The 24185-nt window shown below is 33.7% G+C and overlaps 2 protein-coding genes across 2 annotated transcripts; both read left to right on the top strand.

Moving 5' to 3' along the window:
* Positions 1-17276: 17276 nt before the first annotated feature.
* Positions 17277-17885, top strand: LOC122604300. Its single transcript, XM_043777187.1, has one exon. It carries the CDS (start codon positions 17277-17279, stop codon positions 17883-17885), a length of 609 nt encoding a protein of 202 aa, XP_043633122.1.
* Positions 17886-18704: 819 nt separating this feature from the next.
* Positions 18705-23999, top strand: LOC122605150 (leucine-rich repeat-containing protein 40). Its single transcript, XM_043778034.1, has 10 exons — positions 18705-18896; positions 19196-19267; positions 20015-20107; positions 21400-21481; positions 21579-21635; positions 22094-22158; positions 22260-22355; positions 22813-22899; positions 22987-23064; positions 23192-23999. Exons 1-10 carry the CDS (start codon positions 18792-18794, stop codon positions 23735-23737), a joined length of 1281 nt encoding a protein of 426 aa, XP_043633969.1. The 5' UTR covers positions 18705-18791; the 3' UTR covers positions 23738-23999.
* Positions 24000-24185: the final 186 nt, after the last annotated feature.

The following is a 24185-nucleotide window of genomic DNA, read 5'->3' as shown; positions in this document are numbered from 1 at the left end:
TTTGCATAGTTACTAGAGGTGGAGGAGTAATGGTGGTATCTTTTTGAGATTTTTCACCACCACTTGCTTCAGCCTCCATAGACCCAGGTGAGGTTATTTTTGAGAGTGGAGTTTCTTCCCTGGCCATGCAAGACCAAGAAAAAGAGAAACGAAATGGTGATTTTGATGTTAATCCATTCAACAAACGGGTCCCATGGATGGCGCCAATGTTTGAACCTAAATTAATCGGCTCAGTGACAAATAAGAATCATTACGCAATCATTACTCTCTTGATAAATCAGTGCAAGCCTAACAAACTCTTGGCGAGTTTAAGGTGAAATGATTGGGTAATAAATATGAGTTTGACTGCTATGATTGAATCCTGATTGATTTTGAGTATTGAATGAGATTGAATTGAATGTGAATTGAATGTGTCCATTGACATCATTGAATTCAGCTTTTATAGAAGTTTATTTAGAAAGTAGACAAATACTTTCCGGGATTCGTATACTGTTACTTTCCTTTTCCTTGTAAAGACTGTAGTTTTACGTGTATCAGTTATCCATGTGAACATTTATGTACATATGCATAACTGAGCAACTAAGTCCATCCCATGTTATTCCATGTTGTAACAAGTCCATGTAATGTTGCTGTTTAATTATACATCTAAGCATTAGGGGAGCCTTCTTGTTATTCCAGCAAGGTGTTATAACTCGAGCCATATACATCATGGATTTAAGGGTTGCACTTGGCCCACTTTGGTCCATTAGGTTATATAACTAGCCGTCCCATTTTTAGATCTTAATATATATATATATAATTGAGGGGGCATCTCCAATCTCGAGCACTTGAGCTTGTCATATCTCGAGCCCCTGTTGTCGCATCTTGAGCCCCTGGTTGTCACATCTCGAGCCCCTGTTGTCACCTCTCGAGTTTTTCCTATCTTTGAGGACATATCTCGAGTACATTGTAAGTCGAGTTCTTAATATATGTGTATACATAACTCGAAGATGTCATATCTCATGCCTTCATATCTCGGGCCTATTTCTAATTTATGTAGGTCGAGCCCCTTCCTGAATCATAGCTCTAGCCTTGCCTTTTAGTTTAAAATTGAATATATGTAGATATATTTCGGGTATTAGATCTCGAATATTAGGGGCCTCCAATTCGTGTATGTCACAACTCGAGCGGCTCACTATACTTGTCTCAAGTCTCTTATATACATCTTGAGCCAGTCATATCGAATCCTTCCCGGTGTATATCATATCTCGGGTACCTCTTTTGTAAGTCGGGCCCTTGATTTATAACACATATACATATATATATATTTATGTATATATTTTGATCTCGAGCTATATATTTATGTATATATTTCGATCCCAGTCATATATTTTAATGCCATAACTTGAGTTCCTTTGTTAATTGCTTTTGTCCAATGGTCTTCTTGTTTAAACCTTCATGCTTAATCTAGTGGATATTTGTATACACGATCATCCCTCAAGGTGACTCACTGTCCCATTTCCTTTTTGTAATTGCAATGGAGGCTTTCTCCAACATAACCTAGCGGGCCGCAAATCCGGGCTTATTCTCAGGTATTAAATTACCAAACCATGGGCTAACCATTAGTCACTTACTATATGCTGATGTTGCCATAATTTAACGGTCATGGTCTCCCACCTTCGTGGCAAACATAGCGAGAATTCTGAGGTGTTTTCATATTGTGTCTGGCCTAAAAATCAATTATCACAAATCCTGTTTTTATGGCCTGAATCTATCCCCAGGCACAATTAACACAACCACCAATTTTCTGAATTGTAAACAAGGCCAATTACCCTTCACTTACCTCGGTCTCAATGTTGGAGCAAATATGAACCTAATTAAAAATTGGCTCCCGGTCATCCGCACCTTTGAAAATCATCTTTCACAATGGAAAGCCTCCACTCTGTCCATTGGAGGACGAATCACCCTCATCCGCTCTATGCTTGACAGTCTCCCACATCTTACTACTTCTCCCTGTACAAGGCTCCAATTTGTGTTCTCTCTGAACTTGAATCAGTTCGTAGAAGTTTCTTTTGGGGCGGGTCAACATAGAACAAAAAATTGTCATGAGTGGCTTGGGATCGGGTCATCGCGCTCATTGTATTGGGTGGCCTTGGGTTGGGTAGTCTACAATCAAAAAATATTGCTTTACTTTCTAAATGGTGGTGGCGCTTTCGTAATGAACCCAATAGTCTTTGGGCTCGTGATGTGAGCGCCATCCATTTTTCTTCGTGTCTTTGCTCACCATTACCGATCAAACCAGTTTATTCGGGAGCTTGGAAGAATATTTTCAAGATTAACTCCCACCTAAGTTTAATTAACATTTCCCTCGAGAGTCTCTTCACAGGTGTTGTTGGAAACAGTGATCTTATTCGGTTTTGGATAGATGTTTGGCATGGTAATATCCCTTTTCGTGACGCCTTTCCTGATCTCTACAATCTTGAAAAGAATAAAGGATGTCTCATTAAAGACCAATGCACCGGCGCTGGACATTTTTCACAATGGGAGTGGCATTGGACAATACCACCCTCCTCCCCACCTGAACTCCATCAACTTCAAGAGATGATGTCCCAAATTTACACCTTAAGTTTATCAACCAATTCTAATTCATGGAGATAGAAGTCAGACCCTTTTGGATGTTTCACTGTTAAAACAATGAAAACCCAAATCCAATCATCAATGCTCGACCCTACCCAATGGCTCTTTCCCTGTAAGCGAACTGCCCCCTCAAAGTCAATGTATTTAGCTGGCGTTTGGAAATGAATCTAGTGGCTACCAAAGATCAACTAATCAAGCGTCAAATACCATCAATATCCAAAATGCCCATCAATATCCAAAATGCCCTTTGTGCAACACTGATGACGAAACGCTTACCCATCTATTCATCAACTACCCCTTTGCTGACATGTTATGGAGCTTTTATTATGCAATGGTGTAAGCTCACAACTCCGAAACCCACTTGCAATAAGGGACCTTTTTCAGTTACATCTCTACCCCTGTTTTACGAAGGAAATAAGTGCACTTATAAACCTGATCATTTTGGCCTACCTGATCATTTTGGCCTACTGTTGGACAATATGGAAGACGAGAAATGAGTGCATCTTCAACAAGACATCATCCCTCCGCTTAGCAACAAAAGAGCTCAAAGGCACAAGTTTCCGTTGGCTCTCCAACTAAGCGCACTCACAAGACATAGACTGGCCGGAGTGGAATGGATTTAATGTTTAGTCCCTAGTTTTTCTTCATTCTCTAGTTTTTGTTTTTACACCTCCTTGTACTTCTATCCTCTATGTAATCTAGCTTCTCGCTAGTTTAATATTATCTGTAATAATACTTTTGACTGTTGGGAAAAAAATATGGATATATAAACTTGAAAAGTGTAAATTTCAACAAATGACATGAAATTTTTTATTTTAAAAAATAGCATGGTACTCGCGTAATACGACAATGGTGGTAATGACGCTCTGCTAGTGTAGGTGGTGGGTGTTCATGGCGGCGACTATTGGTGGTGGTGATAATGTCGAGTGGTGCAAGTTGAAATGTTTTAGAAGATAAGTGCTTAGAGTGTAAATTAGTAAGATAAATATTTAGGGTGTAATTAATGAGTGAATTATTTAAGGTTTTCCTCCTATCTCTTTTGGTCATTTTTAATGCGAGTTTGAATGAGTGAACTATTGTTACTTAATGAGACGAAATATTATCGCAAGTTTACAAAAGGAACAAATTATTAAAGGTATCAAGTGGGGATACATACATATAAGTAGATATTAACATTGAAGGCATTTGAATATCCTTTAAGATATTCGATATTCAATCATCTCACCTAAGTAGTCGTACCTCTTCTCCCCCCCCCCCCCCCCCTCTTCCCAGGTGTCATGACACTTTAGTTTGCGCCTACTTCTTCTCATATTCAATTCATACCATAAAAAACATCCTTTGGGAAGGAAAAAATGAGAAAAAGGTGTCAATCCAACCCCAACGAAAAACCTACTTTATGTTATTTCTTTACTGTAATTCTAATTATTCAAGTACTCCTATCATAAAGTCATGTCCTCTAACAAGCCAGTCTATCCTCCCACCTCATTTTAGGTATACCTCATCTCCTCGGGTCGTCTACATGAATCTATTCTTCTTTACTCAGTGATGTTTGGCCTCTTCTCTTAACTTGACCGAACCATCTCAAGCAGCCTTTCTTAAGCTTGTTAAAAGCTTGTTAATGATGGTTCATACTCAAGTTCGACTCTAAAAACTCCCATCGGGATCTTGTTTAGCAGGGTCTTCACGTAATGACACAAGTCTACTTTAGACATCGACAAACATATGGACACTGTATGGACCGCAACTGGTCCACGCTACACAAACTTTACTAGTGAAAATAAAAAGAAACAGGGGAATTTGGTACAAGTAAATCGTAGATAATGGAATTGTAATAGAGAATGAAAATGATATGTATGGGAATGAATTACAACAAATGATTTATATCCTAACTGTTTGATACAAATAAAGGATGAGAATGAGAAATAACCACTACTTTGATAATATCAATAAAAACTAAATTACAACGACTTTTGTGTTTTGTTTTGATTTTAAATTTAGATTTACATGAGCTATATATCACACTATATTAAAAAGAAAAATTAAGTGACAATGAGTAATTAAATTAAAGAGTTAAATGCAAGAATGATCCCTGTGGTTTGTCAGTTTTTACAATGGCAGTCCCTCTCTTGAATTTTTAGCAATGATGGTCCCTGAAGACATGTTTCAGTTGCAACGGCAGTCCCTCTCCGACGGAACCATTAAATAATGTCGTTAATTTTCCCATGTAAGTAGCATGTGACGAGTATCAATGTCTTTCCACCTACACAAACCTAAGGATGTTCAAAACTATCCATGCATATCCGAACAAATTATCTAAAAATCCGATCTTGTTATCTTCGAAAAGTTAGATACACTTAAATTCAGATGGTGACTTTTGAAAAAGTGTAAGAATTTTAATTTTTTTTTTTCTTAAATCCAAAAATATCCGAAAACGTCAAAAAATATTGAAAAAGATTATTTTCTCTATCCGAAAATATTCTAAACTTTACGAAAATATCTAAAACTTAGTCTTAATACGAAAATATCTAGGATATATATATATATATATTTTTAATTCGTATAGATCAAATATCTGAAACTTCGAATATCCAAAACTTTAAATATGTTCGACTATTGAAATCCTTTATCCGAAATTTTGGGCGGATATCCGAGTTTCAGCTATCCGACTTTTAGTTATTCGAACTTTCACATGGTGAATTTCGAACTCCAAAATTTTCGAATATTCCTGGATATTTTCGAATGCCCGAGATTTTCGAAAATCATTATCCGGATCCGAAATTTAGGATATCCGAAGTTCAAATATCCGACTTTTCATATGAAATCAGATCGGATTTTCAGACTACAGTCGGAAACTGATACTTTTGAACACCCTGTGTTTGTGTAGGTAAAAGGACATTGATACCCCTCACGTGTTACTCATATGGAAAAGTTAACGTCACTAATTAACGAATCCGTTAGAGAGGGACTGTCGTTGCAACCGAAACATGTCTTCAGGGACCACCGTTGCTAAAAATTTAAAAAAAGGACTGCTATTGCAAAAAGTGACAAACCACGGAGACCATTCTTGCATTTAACTCTAAATTAAAATATAAAAAAAAAAAAGTAAAATTAACATTATCTGTTGATAAATAGAATTCAACATCATATAGTGATGTGATAGTCAAAGATGATCCATTTATTGTAAAGATGAAAAGCAAACAAAAGAGGTATTTTAAATTGAAGGTGTGGTTGATAATACAATAAGGATTTGATAAGGGGGAATTGGTAGGAATGAATGAAAAAGAATGAAATTGTAATGGTGGAAATAGTGGGAAAGATAATTAGTATTTGGAAAAAGAATAGATTCTGTCATTTGGTACAAGTAGAGATTGAAAATATATAAAATACAAAATTTTAAATAATAATTAAATTAATACATATAACATCATTAAGAAAAAAAATATTCATTCTCATTCATTCTCTACAATTTATAGAGAATTGAGATAATGAAATTGATTCACATACATTTCTTGATTCCCTTTCCCATCCTCCATTACAACCAAACATGATAAAAGTTTTTCTCAACCTCTTTTCACCCTTTCTATTTCATTGTACCAAACATCATTTTTTTACAGCAACATTTATTTTTGTTCATTCCCGGCCTTTCTTTTCTTTTCTTAAAAAATAATGAAAAAGAATTGTTTTCACTTTCTACCCTTGTTTTTATTCTGACTTAACCAAAACTAGTAAAAATAATTTTTATTTTCTTTTCATTAATTTCATTACATTTTACCAATCACTTCCTAAAAGGATGTTTGATTCGTAAAATTCCATGGATTTTGATGAAATTATAATCTGAATTTTATTCACATAATGAAATTCAGATTCCTTTCTATTAGCTGTTTGATTCAAATAAAATTAGAGGTGGAATCTTTAAATATTTTTTTAGGGAAAGGTTAGGTAAAGCATGCAATATCTATCTTAGCTAAAGCAGGAGGGATTATGTAAAATTCAGGGGGCTATGTATGTTTATCAAATTCAAAGGTTTAATTCCTTTGACATGAGAAATTTAATTCCTTTTGAAAAAATTTCCGTGAACTAAACGGAACACCCCCTCAAAAGTCAAAGGGGGGTGTTATTTGTACCCTAAGGTCAATTCATTTTTCAATTTAAATATAATTTCTGGCAACTTTTACTTTGGCAGGTTATTGTCATGGCTTTTCAGCTTTTACTTTTTCAATTTTATTAAACATAAAATATTTTATTATCTTTTTAATTTATTTTTTCTATATACTTGTTAAAAAATATAATTACAATCTTGAAACAATAAAATACAGTTTGAGACTTGAGAGATGACTTCAAAAATTTTAACAGCCTAGTTTTATACCAGTCCCTTCAGTCAAATTGTTGAAAACATAATTTTGTTAAAAAGAGATTTAATTTAATTGAAATCTTGAAACAATACAATACAGTTAGTAAAAGGAATTAAATACAAAGATTAACCAACAAATAAAATACACTATAAATAATGAATTAAACTATCATTTCTACAGAACAAATTAACAGTAATAACAATTCTGGCAAGCATAAATTTCCCGGCGAAATTTCGGCAAACGTAATTTTTCCAGCGAAAACGTAAAGAAACATAAATTTTTCGGCGAAAATTCCGGCAAGCATCCATTCCCAGCAATATAAAACTTGATCCTTATATAAATATTATAATTACATATATTCATATATGTAAACTTACTAAAAATCGGCCGCCCCCTGTGACCACCTCCAACCGCCACTTTCAATTCTGAAAAACCAGCGACCACAGCCACTTTCATCAACCACCACCGAGCACCGCCACTTTCATCAACCACCACCAACCACCGCCACTTTCATCAACCACCACCAACCACTGCCTGTTTCAGATCTAAACCGCAGCCATTTTCAGCAACCACCCCGTTTCAGATCTAAACCGCCGCCATCTTCAGCAACCACCACCAACTGCCACTGCTTTCAGATCTAAACCGCAGCCAAGACCAACCGTCACTTTACGAATCTAAAATTAATCACCACCAACCGCCGGATGGAGGATTAAAAAGAGGGGCGGCAGTGGTTAGAGAAGAGAGAGGGTGGCGGCCATTGGAAGAGAAATAGCTGGATGTTTTTTGGGGGGAGGGAGGACGTTCTGTTTTTTGGGGGGATGGAGGATTAAATAGCAAGATGTTTTTATTTTGGAAGAGAAAGAAGTTTATTAAAACTGATTTTTATATGTCATTTTACTCTAAATATGGACATATTTTTTATAAGTCATTTTTTACTCATTTTTTAGTAAACTGATTTTTATATGTCAAACTCATTTTTTAGCATCCATTTTTTACTCTTTATATGTCATTTTACTCTAAATATGGACATAATTTTTATACGTCATTTTTTACTCATTTTTTAGTAAACTGATTTTTATATGTAAATTCATTTTTTAGCATCCATTTTTTACTCTAAATATGGACACATTTTTGATATGTCATTTTTGGAGTTTTTTTTTAGGGGTTAAACTTTTATTAATTATTTTTAAGGGTTAAACTTTTTTTATAAAATTATACTATTGTTATAAAATTTACAATAACTTATATTATAGGGATAAGTATCCTGGAATGTAACAAACTTTGGACGAATGTCTATAGTAGAAAATAACTAAAGTTGTGTGTATTGTATGTAAACAACTTTAAAAAATGTTTATTGTATGTAAGAAAATATACGTGGCAACCATATAGAGGTGCCACTTGTCTGATTATAATTGGTTGAATACATTTTCTTACATACAATAAACATTATTCTCGAGTTGTTTACATACAATACACACAACTTTAGTTATTTCCTACTATAGACATTCGTTCAAAGTTTGTTACATTCCAAGATACTTATCCCTATATTATATTGTTTTTTTTTCCAGATGTCTGATTCTACCGAATATTACTCGAGCAGTGAAGATGATTTTTTTATGAGAACACCCGAATTTGTCACTAATGAGGTATAACTTTTATAAAAAACTTTTATTGTTATTTTTATTATTTTATGTTCTAGTTTTGTTTGTAAATTTATTATTATTATATGCATTTATTATCATTATTTTCATATGTTTATATTTAATTTTTATAATTAAATGCATTTGTTATAATAATAACTGTTTTTAAGTTTATTATATTTTATTTAATATGTAATTTTTGTTATTTTTAAACTTCTCAAAATTTAAAAGTAACACGTATAACTCGTTTGTAGGTGTTCGGATCTCGTGAAGAATTAGTCGATTGGGTACAAAAGTTGGCATACTCAATTGGTGTTGTCATCGTAACAAAAAGGTCGAATCCAAGACCTTGTGGTTTCGTGTATAGGGTTGTACTCAAATGTCAACGTGGCGGCAAATATCAATATAAGGATTCAAGTAAAGATACTAGCACCAGGAAAACTAATTGTCCATTCGAATTAGAAGGAAGATATTCAGATGAATATGATTGTTGGATCTTAAGGGTGATATGTGATGAACACAACCATCGACCTATATTGTTTATGGAGGGTCATCCATATGCAAAGCGACTTTCCGCGAATGAATTTAATTATGTTGCAGATTTAACAAGGATGCATGTGCCACCACGTAATATTCTATCGCTACTTAAGAAGCGAAATTTAAGTAATGCGTCTACTCCCAGGACTATTTACAATGCACGCAATAAAATTCGCATGGTTGAGTATGGTGGAAAATCTCAAATGCAGGTTCTCATGTCCCTATTTGAAAGGACTAGACTCGATAAACCGAAAACGCAAAAAAAATTTTTTTTTTTTACACCCCACTGCGCCGCAGTGGGTTGAGCACTTCCCACTACGCCGCAATGGAAAGCCTCGGCCCTGGAAGAGAAGTTGCCCCACTGCGCCACAGTGGGAAGAAGCAGAATTCTTTACGTGGAATTCCACTGCGCCGCAGTGGGCAAAACTACCCCCACTGCGCCGCAGTGAGCCACCAGATCAGCAACCCTAAACCATATCAACACATGAACAAACTTGCAACCTTCACAAGTCAACATGAACTTCATAAGACACTTTTCAAAGATGACCAAGAACATTATAGACTCAATTTGAACAAATTTACATCATAACTAGTTTCACAACCCATGAACACCATCAATGGGTCATTTACCCATTTTGACGCCATTTTCGCCCAACATTCAAAATTACAATTTTCAAAAGCTTTACACCTAAACTTTTGCAGAATTACAACCAAAACATCACCATGAAACCAAAATGTACCAAGAGCCAAAAGAGGGGGACAACTAGGCATCTACACCAAAATATCGTCATTCATCCAAGAATGACCTAGTTACCTTCAAGAGCTTCCAAGGTTACTTCAAGCTCTAAATCAACTTTCTTCAATTAACAACACTAGTTCCTTCTTCCGGAACTACCTATAAAAGGGGTAAACAACTAAAATATAAGCAAAGGCTTAGCGAATATACTTGCATACATTTACGAATACGAAGGAGGGCATAGTACAAGGACTTTCACATGTAACCTATGGCATCGTCATGTCACATTTACATATTCACCTTGCACACAAACAATACATATATGGATCCATATAAGCTAAACAATCATAACAATCATATCTATCGGGATTCTTAGGCCCGGAGGTTCTTAGGCCTCATATCACATCAACTATCGGGATTCTTAGGCCCCGGAGGTTCTTAGGCCTCATAAACAATGCCCCACATGGGCTTCTTGCCAAATCAATTACCATGCTTGGAACATTCACATCTCATGGTAATTGACCCAACGTAAACATAAGGGTATGTAAATATACTCACCTCCTCCGCAACAAAGATAATAACGCTAAATGAACAAGCACAAGAATCTTCAACTTATGATCATATCGTAAAATGCATAAGCTTACATTCACAACTATGACTAGCTCAACCTATTCATACTCAATCACTAGCCTTTTCTAAATCCAAAACCCAACCCATTTGTCATTGAGTTACTTCCAACCTTAAAATTAGCATTAGGTAGTTCAACCTACCATTTTCATCCATACTTCATTAACTAGCAAAAACTCATATTTTCTCAAAACTCAAATTATCACATAACCTTATAAATTTCATAATCAAATGCATCATATAACTCAATGACAACTAGGTTAACTAAGGAATTGGAGAAAACTAACCATAATTCAATTTCTAGCAAAAAAACCCCCAAATTGGTTCATCCATGAACCCTAATTTTCCAAGAAGGATAAAAACTAATTTAAGGGAATTCAATACCTCAAGACTCAATGAGCTAATTCAAGACTTAAATTGAAAATCCTCTTTTCCTTTTTCTTCTTTGAAGTTTTCGGCCACCACCACACAAAACCTACAAACCCTAGCTTTTCAATCTTGTTGGATAAGAACTGATGGTGATGAATATTATGATTTTTATTCTTGAATTAGAGAGGATGGGGCTTGGTTTTGGAAGAGTTAAGAAGAATGCATGAAAATGAAGGAGAAGAAGAAGAAAAAGAGTGTAATGGAAGATGACTCAAAAGAAAAGGAGGGCTGGCACTCTTTGGAGATGCCACGTCCCATCTAGTTCCTTAGTATTAAAATACCTGCTATCCGCTAAAGTTCCAACTAAATTAACCCTAAAACCAAATATAAAATACTAGGAAATTAATTTAATGTCAAAACTATAAAAAGGGGTTAATTTCTTTTACCTTAAAATCTTTGGGGTGTTACACTATTGCATTCTAACAGTTATGTATACGAATTTACTACAACTGAGTCAAATGAGTTGGATAATTTATTTTTCGTTCATCCAACATCATTTGATATCTGGCGTGCATTTCCACATGTGTTGATTATCGATGCCACATACAAAACGAACCCTTATAATATACCTTTCGTTGAGATTGTTGGCGTAACTTCAACCAGCAATACATTTTCAATAGCTTTTGCTTTTATCCATAGCGAAAAGACAGCTAACTATAAATGGGTCTTAGATTGTCTAAAGCTGACACTAGACGAGTGCATGCTCCCACGGGTTATAGTTACAGATAAGGAGATGGCACTAGTGAATGCATGCAATGAAGTTTTTCTCGATGCCGCACAGTTACTTTGCAGGTACCACATTATTTTATTTACTTTTATTAGTTTTATTTATTTATTTTATTATACTTACTAAAATAAAATTTAAATTTACTTTATGGGTGGCATATTGAGCAGAATATAATTGGAAGGTGTAGGCAATCTTTTAAGTCATTACATGATTGGGAAGAATTTTTTTCGTTATGGAAGCTACTAATAAAATCTACAACGTTGGAATCCTACACACACAATTATGACAAACTTGAGTAATTGTTGATCAACTATCCACGTATGTCTACTATATTTACATTTCTATTTGATATATATGATTTATTTATATATACATATACATTATATATATATATATATCTTACAAGTTTACTTTGAATTTCGGGTGTTTTAAGTTATATAAATAAAAGTTGGTTAAACAAATACAAGGAAATGTTTGTGTTTGTTTGGATTGATCAACATCTCAACTTTGGAAATAACACAACTGATAGGGTAGAGAGCCAACATGCAAAGCTAAAGATATATATGGACAAGAATGCAAAATGTAGTTTGGATAGACTTCTAGGTTGTATTGACGAAATCGTGAAGTCGCAACTAACATTAATCAAAGAAAGCTTGGAAAATAGTAGAGTCGTTCGCATTCATAAGCATAATCTACGATGTTTCAAACTATTGTGTGGTTTTGTTTCAAATGAAGCTCTCAAAATAGTTCTTGAGGATCGTAAGCGATGGAAGGATCATAAGGGAGACTGTGGTTGTCGACTTCGCACTGCTTATGGGTTACCATGTGCGTGTGAACTTTCAATGCATATAAGTTCACGTAAGTACTCTCATTTACATTCAATTTATTGTTTTAAACTATTTATTACAAAATTTTAAATGAAGTAATACTTAATTATATATAAATATAGGTCAATATATTACTTTGGATTCGATTGACATTTTTTGGAGGAAGCTAGATCTTTCACCATCATCTACGCAAAAAGACGATGTTAGCTGTGATGATGTACTGTAATAATTTTAAAGAAAACTACAACAAGCAGTCCAAAGTTGGGAAAAAAAGTTGGTTAAGAAAGTTGATGAATATTTTCAGTCCAGATACAACTGACATTCGGGAACCTCGAGTTCAAAATAAAACTCGTGGACGACCAAAGTGTAACACCCCAACTAAGGCGGAACAATGAGATGTACAGAAAGTCGAGTATTCAAAACAAAGGATTATAAATAACATTCACCACAGCTTTATTTGATAAAAAGGAATTTACAAATGTACAAGCATGTGAACCAATTTCCAAGTACAAATGCGTCCACCATACTTGAATATTAAGTTCACGAAACAAATATCAAGCACATGAATAGTATACTACAATGATCAAGGCGGATTCCATTGCCCTTCACAAGGTTTGATATTCAACTCCAAAGTGTAATGCAAACAATCATGATGCATATAAATCCTCAAAGCTTATGCTAATTCCTGAAAAGCATGAAGAAAAAGTGTCAACTACGAAAACGTCGTTGGTGAGTGCATAGCTTTTTATATAAATCTTGGTACATCACCGTTTTAATACTTAGAAAACCGATTACTATTACATTTCGAAACACCCAAACCATATGACCGACAAAAATTCTCATATCATATTATCGAATTTTTCCCAAATACCACAATGTCATATCAAGACTTGGAAAAATCCATAATAAAATTTCAGGTTCTCATTTGTCAAATCATCAGGAGAGAAAAAGTATATAAATCGATTAATCGTATACCATACCAAAATCATTCGGTTACCAAAATCGTTTCAATATCACCAATTTCAACGTCTTTCAAGATAACATATGAGGGACGATACCCAATCCGTATGTTCAAACAATTTCCAATTATCAACAATATTAATATCAATTTCACTTAGCCACAAGGCATAATTCAATATCAATTTCATTTAGCCACGAAGGCATAATTTACATAATTTTGATGAGTAAATGCTTGAGCCACTACTACTACCATTTTTTCAAGTCCCATAATAAAATTAATTGGAATAATAGCACAAGCTGTCAATCAAGTGCTTTAAATATAAAATAGGGTCGTGCCATGGGGACGACCACTTTAAAGTAAGGTAGCTAGAACACCCTATGGTCGGACTAGAAGTGAAAGTCGTCACAAAGGCAACTAACCTTCTACCGTTACACTATGGGTGGGTGGACGAATCCTAGTTGCGCAACTCTCTAACTACAGGCCTCCTCTTTCGGAGTAGATAGTAGTGTACCGACAAAACGGGTTGACAGAACTCAAGCTCATCATAAAACATTCATCACATTTGAACATACGAAATAATTTCAATTCATAATCATAATATCAAGAACCATTTCATATATATACAAAAGCAATTTAATTTATATATCATGCTTTTCACCCGATAATTAAACACATAAAATAGTTTGAAAGGGGGCTATGACTCACCTTGATATGCCGCATATTATATTCACTTATCCAAAATGGGTACTTCCCATCAATCGCTCCATCATACATCCGTCACGTTTCCCAATCACATTTCAAAGCCAAGACTATCCCTACAATAGGACTAATACACGTAAGTTCCTATCTCAAGTCATCACTTAGAAATGCCACTTTCATTATGTTGCTATCAATTGTGGAATCCAAGTATATTGCTAACATTCGCATTGTTTTGGTTGTAGCGATTGATGGTGTAAAAGGTTACTTTAATTACGTGCGTAGTTATAAGTTGTTAGATTTTCGGCAACTTGGCTTCATTTGTGGTTTCACTTGATATATTAGGTTATCATATAGAAATGCCATATTAAGTTATGTTATTCTTTATTCATCATTTGTTGTGTAACCGATTTTAACGTGAATTAACATTTGTGATATCAATGTATAGCTTGGTTAACATAAATACTTATGTCAATCTTACTTAATTATCTTTGTTTTATTTTGGTTATACTTATCTTCAACTCGGATATTCGTCGATTTGTCTTACGATTACTTGGTTCATGAAGTTCGTTTAAGTGTTATGGGCCATTACCAATTGGGCCTTAAGTGTCATGGGCTTTTAAATGTTTTGGGCTTATATTAGTTATTGGGCTTTACCTTATTTGGGTTAGGTGCTTAATGGGTCATAGTGGTTATTGGGCTATAAGGCTTATTGGGCCAAGTGGGCCTACTGATTTATGTTCCTTATGGGTTCATTATTTGGGCCGGGTTAGCCCATTATGGTTCTTAGTTCATTACCTAGCCCATTATGCCATTTATAAGATTACTTACAAATTTTCTGTTTTATACTTTATTTTTAAGAAATGATAGCTACTATTTTGGGGTCAAGACGAATTATTTGGACCTTAATGATTTTAACACAGTGACTTACATGTATCTAGTATTTTTGTGAATTTTTGGTGAATTTTTAGATGATGTTTGGTGTCCGTAAAAATTATCCAAACACAAACTGTCCCGAATGGGCACTGCTTGCGACATCAGAAGTTTTATAAAAGTTCTTGATGTTCTGATTGTTAGAAAAATCCCATGATTTTATTTTAAGTTCACAACACATTGAAATTACTTTCCACCAAGTATGACCTCTTGGAACTTTTTGGATTAGGAGATAAAAATTGTTAAAGTTTATAAAATATTCATACAAAATTACAGTTTTGACCAGTTTCATTTGAAAAATCATATCTTTCGTTTGGTTTAGTATTTTTGAGTAATTCCAGTTGGAGGTTAATCTTAACTCATTTGTCTACAACTTTTATTTTGATAGTTTGTCTTGAAAATGTCCTCAAATGTTCAGTTTATTCGTTACAAGACAGAAGACCAATTCTGTCAGAATGTTTATTGGTTAATGCATCCCACCAATGGTTTTGTTTGCTTGCTTTAACCTCTAGATTCCCACTAACAAAATTATTACTTTATTTTGTATCTCTTAACATCAAGTATACAGATTTCAATCAATTTCAAGTTCATCAATCATCCTTAAAAGATCCATCTCAAGTCCCATATCAAAACCAAATTAAACTAGTGCAAAGCTAAGCATGCATGTAATCATCTCATCATTTTCACAACAAATCTTTATCCATCTTCAATTCAACAACTTAAAAACATATTTTTATGAAAAAATCCAGAAATATATTCATCAAAATATATAAAAATATGACCATATTTCAAAGGAAAAATCACTTTAAAATCTATTTAATCTATGACAACACCTTTGGGTCTTAAACTAGTTGAATCCTTGAATCTTTCTTCTAGATTTCAACATGCATGAGCATGAGGAAGAAGATTCTATCAACTTGCCTTCATCAAGTATATTTTCAAGAAGAAAATCAAAGAAAAACATGGTCTTTGATAAAGATCTTTTAGTATATACAAGAACAAGTTAGATTAAACAAAGAGATGAAGATTTATACCCTTCTTGCACTCGGTTTTGGAGATGAATTTGGGCAGAAATTTCGTGGCCTTTATGCTCTATATAACCCTTATTCCAAGCTTAAAATAACCCTTAAAAGTATCTTGAATCAACCCTTGTTTAATCCTTTAAAAACCCTTATTATTACCATAACTTTAGATTGATTTTTCTTGTCCCTTTTTCCTTGTTTTTGGCCGAAAATGGAGGAAGAAAGGAAGGGGAAATGCAGAAATTTTGAGAGAGAAATGTGGTTGAGTGTGTGTGAAAGTTTTGGAAAGTGGAGAGAAATGAAAAGTGTGTAAAGGGTTTGTGTATGGGGAGTGTAAAGTCAAGACATGTATTTTGATTGGGTGAATGGTTTTGGGGAGATGGGGGCTGGTTTTGGTAGGGTAAAATGGGAGGGGATTTTGAATTTTTGGGGTATAATATAAGTGTATGTATATTTGTATGTAATGTAGGTTTATTTAGTGTAGGTACATGCATGTAATCCTTAACTTGTTAGTTGATATTGGTGCTTTCAAAGCTAGTTATGTGCATGTATGTGTATGGCCGTGTATGTATGTATGTATATATTTGTTGTGCCTTTAATTTTTATAGCTTAACTCATTATTTATAAACTTGTATTTACAATAGACATATATATTTACTTATTATTATTCAAGCTCACTTTTATGTGCATAATGGTTTAAATTTATTATTTAGAGAGGGTTATTATATTTTTATTACCGTTTGAACTTTAATTAGCTTGGTGTTTAAATTGTTGGACATTTATAAGTATTTTCGGTTGTTATCACAGCTTATGAACCTTGCATTCTTATTTGTATAATCCTAACTTCTCGAAATAAGATTTTTGGTTCATTGACATTTCACCAAGTTTGATTAGAACTAATTTATACTTTGGGATTTTATTGAATGATTATAGTTATTGTTTATGGCATTTCTAAGATAGCTAGTCATCTAGGGTGTTTTATTGAACGAGAGGGCAACTATCACTGTGCCTTGAATGTCTAAAAGGTCAATTCTCTTAATAAATCTCTAGGGATAAAGACCTAGATAAGTCCAAGTAAATTATCCTAATCGAAATTTGAGGGTTGTTACACAACGAAATCGCAACAAAAAAAAGCGTACCGAGTTTTGTTCAACGAGATTTAGTTGTTCAACCATGCCCGATTTTGTTGAGCCGATTAGGGAGCCTGCCAGACAAAGTACATTTGAATTTGACTTGAACAAGGAGCCAAATATAGATTTGAACGAGTTCCTATATGAGTTTCAGGGTCCACACATGTTGGACTTAAATAAAGCGCCACTGAAGTGTGGTTCAAATTTAATAGACGATATTCCACAAGTATTTCATCCATACATTACGAATATACAAAATGTTTTCGGTGATGGAAACTGTGGATATCGAGCATTAGCTGTTGGTCTTGGACTTAATGAAGACAATTTTTATGAGTACATTCGGCAACAAATGAGAGAAGAGTTGCAAAATCGATATGATTTATACTCGAGGATTTTCATTATCGATATAAATTCAATGTATCAAGACCTGTGTTTCTTTGGTTCCCCCTGTCCACCGGAACATTGGATGAAAATGCCCGAGACAGGTGTTTTAATTGCTAATAAGCTTGGTGTGATCGTCCATTCTTTAGACAAGAGAGGCAGTACGACGATTTTTCCGTTTTGGTGTGGTCTGGAAAATGTTCAACATCACAGAGTTCTTACAATTGCCCTTGTAAATGGAGAATCACATTTTGTCATGGTGGAGTTATAAGGCGAGTACCCAATGCCTGTTATCACGCCATATTGGACATTTCACCATGACCCGTGTGCAGCCGGATGGGAAATCATGTATAGGTCGCGTCTAGATCTATATATCAGTCTTTGTCGTCGTGAGAGTGGTGTTATTAATATATTTGATTAATTAAGTTAGTGTTTTTGTACTTTTATTATTTTATTACTAGAAATTTAAAATAAACCTTTGCATTTTGTTAATTATTTTAGTGTTTGTACTTTTATCTTGTTATTATTAGAGATTAAAATAAACTTTACATTTTTATATTTTAATGTTATCATGTTGATACATAAGTTATGGAAAAAAAAATGAAACATTAAAATATTAATTTTGGTTAAAGATAAATAAAAACATAATCATTATTTTAAAAAAACATAATCATTACTTTTTATTATATCTAACTAAAAAATTAGTAAAAGTTAATAATTATTACTCCCTCCGTCCCATTTTAATTGTCCACATTTGACTTTTCAAGTCTTTTTTTTTAAATTTTGACCGTAAATATCTTTGTTTGTGTTATATATTAGTTGGTGTGATTTATATCAATGAAAAGTACATCTAAAACTCAATTCATTCATATATTTTACATTAAGTGTTATAAAGTACAAACAAAACTATTTACGGTCAAAGTTGAAAACATAAGACTTGACAAGTCAAATATGGACAATTAAAATGGGACGGAAAGAGTATGAAAAGTTAGTCAAAGGTTGAATTTTAGATACAAATGATTTTTTTTTATAGGTCTGATTATCAAACGCCAAGTCAAAACCTAAAACCCATGATGTAATGCGTTTGACTCGTATTTTTCAGAGGTTTTACCAACAAATTAAAACAGCTTACTCTGTCACTAGGGTTTTACTTCACACCACCATAAACCAATTTACGATGACAACTCTAACCCAACAACAGGTTCTGCAAGGAAATACTACTAAAACAACTGATCCAAACGGCGTTACATCTCTTACTTTCACACACAGAAGTATCTCCGATGTACTCTCTTCCATTCCATCCATTTCATCTATATTTATATTTATATTTTTATATATATCCTGTGTGTGATACAGGTCCAAAATTTGTTTTTGATTCCTCTAAAAGATGTAGAAAATATGTTATCATTTTTAGAATGAAATAAGAATTGGAGGAATCGACAACCACATATTATCAACTTTGGGACCTAGAATGAAATAAAGTTGTAGGATAGTGTAGAAGAGACATTTGAAAAAGCATGTTATAAAGATGTCTTTTTCTAATAGTTATAATATATATATAAATGTTGTTGTTGATGTTAGGTTTCATGCTTGGTTGAATTCAAAAACTTGGAGAGATTGGACCTCTCTTTCAACAATTTATTCTCTCTTGAGGTTTTCTTCTTCTTCCTATTCTTATTATTTTTATCTTGTTCTTTATTAAGTTAAAAAAAGTTGTTACTTTTTATTTTTTTTAATGAATGATTGAATAAGAGTTAAGTAATTATTAAGTACATTATAGTTATTATGTATTATGTACTAGATTGGCAACCCTGGGATGTTAAAAGGAAAGCCTACTTATTAGGAGCCATAAAGTTTCTTAAGATTTTGGCAGATATTTAGTTTTATAATTATTTTTGTAATGCAAACTCTTACACAATTTAAGAACACTAATTTCTATAGAGTAAGTTTGATGCAACAAATAATCTGGTGCAATTCGTAAAAAGTGATGCATCAAAGTATAATAAGTAGTGTCTCAAACACGACTCGACACTAGAAGTCTTGGTTGCATTTTTTCCCACAAAGGGTATTATTCTCTGGAAGACTGGAACCTCATGATGTACGTTCAGTACATTTATTAATTAGTAAATTGTTAATGTCACTCCTAATGCATTCAAGGTACCAATGTACTTGAAGAACTTTAGGGATTTAATAATAAAATGCAGCAAAGGCTGAAATGGGAAAACTAGCAAGTTATAAGTATCGTTATATGCCGGTGGATGATTGCTATAGGACAATATTAAAATAGAAGCTTGTAAAATATTTATGGTACAGAGGGTGTTCTTTTTCTTTTTGGTTCTTTTTGTTTTATGTGGATGATCAACATGTTATGATGTGGATTTATTGTGATGCATAAACTAGGGGTTGAAACCGTGCGTGAATTTGAAGTGGTTGTCAGTCAAGCAGAACAAGCTGCAAAGTTTGAAAGGGATTGAAGGGTGTGTATGTCTAACGGTGAGTTTAAATTTTTGTCAGTTTTCTTGTCAATCTAGTTTTGATGCATTCAGAAAATGGAATACATGACAAAAGTTTATGACCTTGAATATTGACTGTGAACATTAAGATTCTACCTTAGTGTATGATAGTATAAAAATGAGTAATTGACGTGATGGCACTGCTGGTTAGTCTAATTGATGGTTCTTTAATCTGCACCATGCTATCTATGAAGCTGATCGCCAAGAACTCCTACTTTGGCACGAGTCTCAGTGAGTCTGATTTCCAAATTCTAAGTTAAGAAACAGGACTTTTGACTGTGCAGATATGAATGGCGGCTGCTCATTGTCCTTGTTTCAATTATAAAGTATTATATCTATATCTATACTTCTATTATAAAACAAACTACCCTCCCCTCTTTTTAACTTTCTACCTCTAAAATACCCAAAATACCCTTAATTTTCAACACGTTTCTAACTCACACACTAAATCTACCCAATATATCCCTAAAATATTTTCCAACCATATTTATCCAAACTATCTATCACTTTTATTCATTAATTTAAATATTTCCACCTAATATCTCTATAATACTCTTGATAAAATTATTTACAAAAGATACATATCTTAACCATAAAGTAACTACACTAACATTTACATCAATTACTTTTAGATTAATAACACATCGTTACCACCACCGCCACCATCACCACCCATTGCCACCACCGCCGCTGTATTGCGCGAGTACCCATCTCATTTAAACATATATCGATAACTGATATATATTATGTCTATAAAACAAAAAACTAAGAATCTTAACAAATTTGAGCATTGATTTAAGTTATTGTGAGAGTTTGTTACATTACTTTTCTCATTAACTCTATCTCTTCCTTTAAGCCACCAACTTTACAACTTCATATAGGTTTCCCGATAAATGCATCAAGATTTAACAACCCATATATTTTATCGGCTGTGTCTTTGTACATGCCCTATCTTTTTAATCTTATGTTGCTCCTTCATTAGTATTAGAAATGGAATAATCACTTGAGTTTTATTTCAATCTACTCGTACTAATAGATGGCCGGGATGAAATATTTTTCTCCATCAATATGGCCTAGAGTTACACAACAACGTGTAATATCTTTAAGCCACAAAGTGCATAATATAACTCTAATATACCAAGTAGATGCTTACGATGCAAAATAATTTCTTATGACTAGGTGCATTTTATATACCATGTGGCCAGAGTTCCCAAACAATAACTATGTTCCACTGTTGCAATTATTTGAATTCTCTATATTTGTGGGTACTAGGTACTTAATGCTGGCAACAATTTGCTCCAATCAATAGACGAGGTCAGCAATCTTGTGAGGTTGCGTGCACTAATCTTGAATGGTAACACCACTCCGATTATTTTGTCTTAACTTATTAATATTCTGTTTGACCTCACTTCTGTTTCTTAGAGACTAATTAAATGCTCTTGTTTTGGCAGATAATGAGATTTATTCAATTTGCAAGCTTGATCAGATGAAAGAACTGAATACTTTGGGTATGAGATATGAACTTGGTTTATGAGTGAATAAACATATACAAGAGTATTGCACCTCAGAAGACTTTTTTTTTTTTTTAAATATCAATCCTATACTAAAAAAAAAACTCTTTTTATAGGAAGCTATAATTTTTATCTTGGTTAAATTTGATTATGTTTACTTTCAAAAATTCTCATATTCTTGTGACATTGTTTTGCGTTTTGAAAACGGTGCATATCACGTCACTGAACTATAGTTCATTTTGAGTTTAGTGACAATGTGACATGCTTGTGCCCAATACTTCCTGACTACTATGATATAGTCATATAGATTCATATATGTACATAATACATATACATATGGTTGACATTCTTAGTCTTCCCGAGAAAGGATAAGCTAACATGTTCATATAGCATCTTTGATTACCAGAATATGACCCCCAGTTTTAATACATCTGATTGCTACTTGTGTGTTGCAGTCCTTTCAAAGAACCCAATACGTAAATTTGGTGATTGTCTGGGCAAGGTTAATTCTATCACAAAGGTAAGCATTTTTAACGTTATGGGGTCGCTAAGATCTCCCAAGATCAATTTGAGTATTTATAATTTTTATCCATAATAACAAACTTTTTACTCTGACTCTAGCTATCTCTTTCAAAGTGCAAAATCCAATGTATTGATCCTTCAATCACGTCATGTAAACTGTTAAGAGAGCTCAGACTTGCTCACAATGAGATCAGGGTATGTAATGATTGTGGCTATGATTAGAGTTGGAAGTTATGATCATCGACTAAATGGGTTGAGTTGGGCAATACATTATCGCAAAAGGGTTATATTGGGTAAGCATAAACTACTATGATAGAATTGAAACAGGCCAAATAGGCTGAAATTGGCCGCTGTCCCTTTAAAAATTGAAAGCTTTTGCCAACTAATCAACTTTATACTGAAAATTTCATCTGATATCTTCATAATTTTAGTTCTTTGATCATATTTAGAAATATAGTTATATGTTAGGAAATACAAGAAAGAGGGAACAAAAAGCGCCGGTGTCACCCAGCCCGTTTTCACCCTTAAGAAAATTTACTTTGTTTAACCTGTACAGTTTGACCCGTTATCCAACTTGCTCATTTGCCATCTTCAGATTGAACACTCTTTAGTTGTTTATTACACTGATTATCTTGGTTGATCATCATGTCAGACTCTCCCAAATGAGTTGATTCAGAATACGAAAATCCAAAATCTGGATTTGGGAAATAACTTGATAATGAGGTGGTCAGATATCAAGGTTGGTTATTTCATGAAAGCTTGTTTTTATTGTTCTGTTGTTTTTGTAACCTCCTTGTAAGCTTATAGATTCATTATTGAATTTCAGATACTTTCTTCATTGACAAACCTAAAAAACCTGAACCTAGTTGCGAACCCTGTTGCTGAGAAGGATGTAGCAAAAAAGGTAATAATCGATGTCAAGATCTATTTCATTTTGTCTAAATGTCAAGAGGTCTTTGTATTTTGTTCTTTTTGTTTTCATGCATGAAGAAGACTATATCTGGAATAAAATAATCGATGTACTAATGTAGATAAAGAAGCTGGTACCAAGCTTACAGATATTCAATGCAAGGCCAATTGATAAAACTACAAAAAACGTAACGGTTGGTGCAGATGATAATCATATGGTTGATGCTGCTGGGTATATTGAGAAGAAAATGCCACAAAAGATAGAGAAAAATATAACAGATAAACCAACCAAATTTAATAATGAGGAAAAATCCACTTTAGTAGTTTTGAATTCTGACAAAAAATCAAAGCGCAAATCAAGTGACTTAAAAGACAAACTTGTCTCAGAGGAGGAAGCTATAACAAAGTCAAAGAAAGTCAAACATGACGAAGACAACAAACTTGACAAAGAGGAGGAAACAATAACAAAGTCTAAGAAAATCAAACATGATGAAGAAACTGTGCATCATGATTTCACCGAGAGCAATGAAAAGAGAGATGATGGCGCAGCAGGAAAGATGAAAAAGAAAATCAGAAGCAAAAGAGGAGGTTCCTTTGCTGTGCATTTGCTAAGCCCAGAGGCTGATGTGGGGTCAGGTGGACCTTCAGCATGGGATGTGGATGGTTAATAGCTAGGTGCACCTGATCTCTATAGAACATTGAAATGATATGGAAGCAGGTTATGATGACTAGTGCGGTTTGTATTTTGCAGATTGGTTTACATGTTTTCACTTTTCACTGATCATAGTCAAGTATCTCATGATTTATAGTTTTTTTTTTGCAGTCATGTCTGTTGTACACCAGTGTTGTTTCCCGTTAATGAAATTTTTTTGCCCATTCTTAAAGAAAGTGTTTTTTTTAAAGCAGCCTGTAGTTTTTGGCATTTTCAAATGGGTCTATCCTTGCTGTCATGTTTTGTTTTATGTCAGGTTATAGTTTTGCGTTCATTATTTTTGTTTAATATTTACGTTATGGATGTGATGGCAAATTTATATTGTTTGCGATGGCAAATTTATATTGTTTGCATTAACTGAGCAAAGAGAAAGGATGGCATGAATTGCCGTCAGCCAACTTTGG

The sequence above is a fragment of the Erigeron canadensis genome, chromosome 6 (genome assembly GCF_010389155.1).
Source record: "Erigeron canadensis isolate Cc75 chromosome 6, C_canadensis_v1, whole genome shotgun sequence".
NCBI classification, from domain to species: Eukaryota; Viridiplantae; Streptophyta; class Magnoliopsida; order Asterales; family Asteraceae; genus Erigeron; species Erigeron canadensis.
The sequence above is the reverse complement of the archived record's forward strand: the minus strand, read 5'-3'. Positions and strand labels throughout refer to the sequence as shown.

What these genes read in the sequence shown, in the direction of transcription:
- LOC122605150 (XM_043778034.1), top strand. Translation starts at nt 18,792, where the DNA reads ATGACAACTCTAACCCAACAACAGGTTCTGCAAGGAAATACTACTAAA. An exon ending in CACACAGAAGTATCTCCGAT is followed by an intron (nt 18,897 to 19,195) that starts GTACTCTCTTCC and finishes TGTTGATGTTAG; the next exon opens with GTTTCATGCTTGGTTGAATT. An exon ending in TGAGGTGGTCAGATATCAAG is followed by an intron (nt 22,900 to 22,986) that starts GTTGGTTATTTC and finishes ATTGAATTTCAG; the next exon opens with ATACTTTCTTCATTGACAAA.
- LOC122604300 (XM_043777187.1), top strand. Translation starts at nt 17,277, where the DNA reads ATGCCCGATTTTGTTGAGCCGATTAGGGAGCCTGCCAGACAAAGTACA.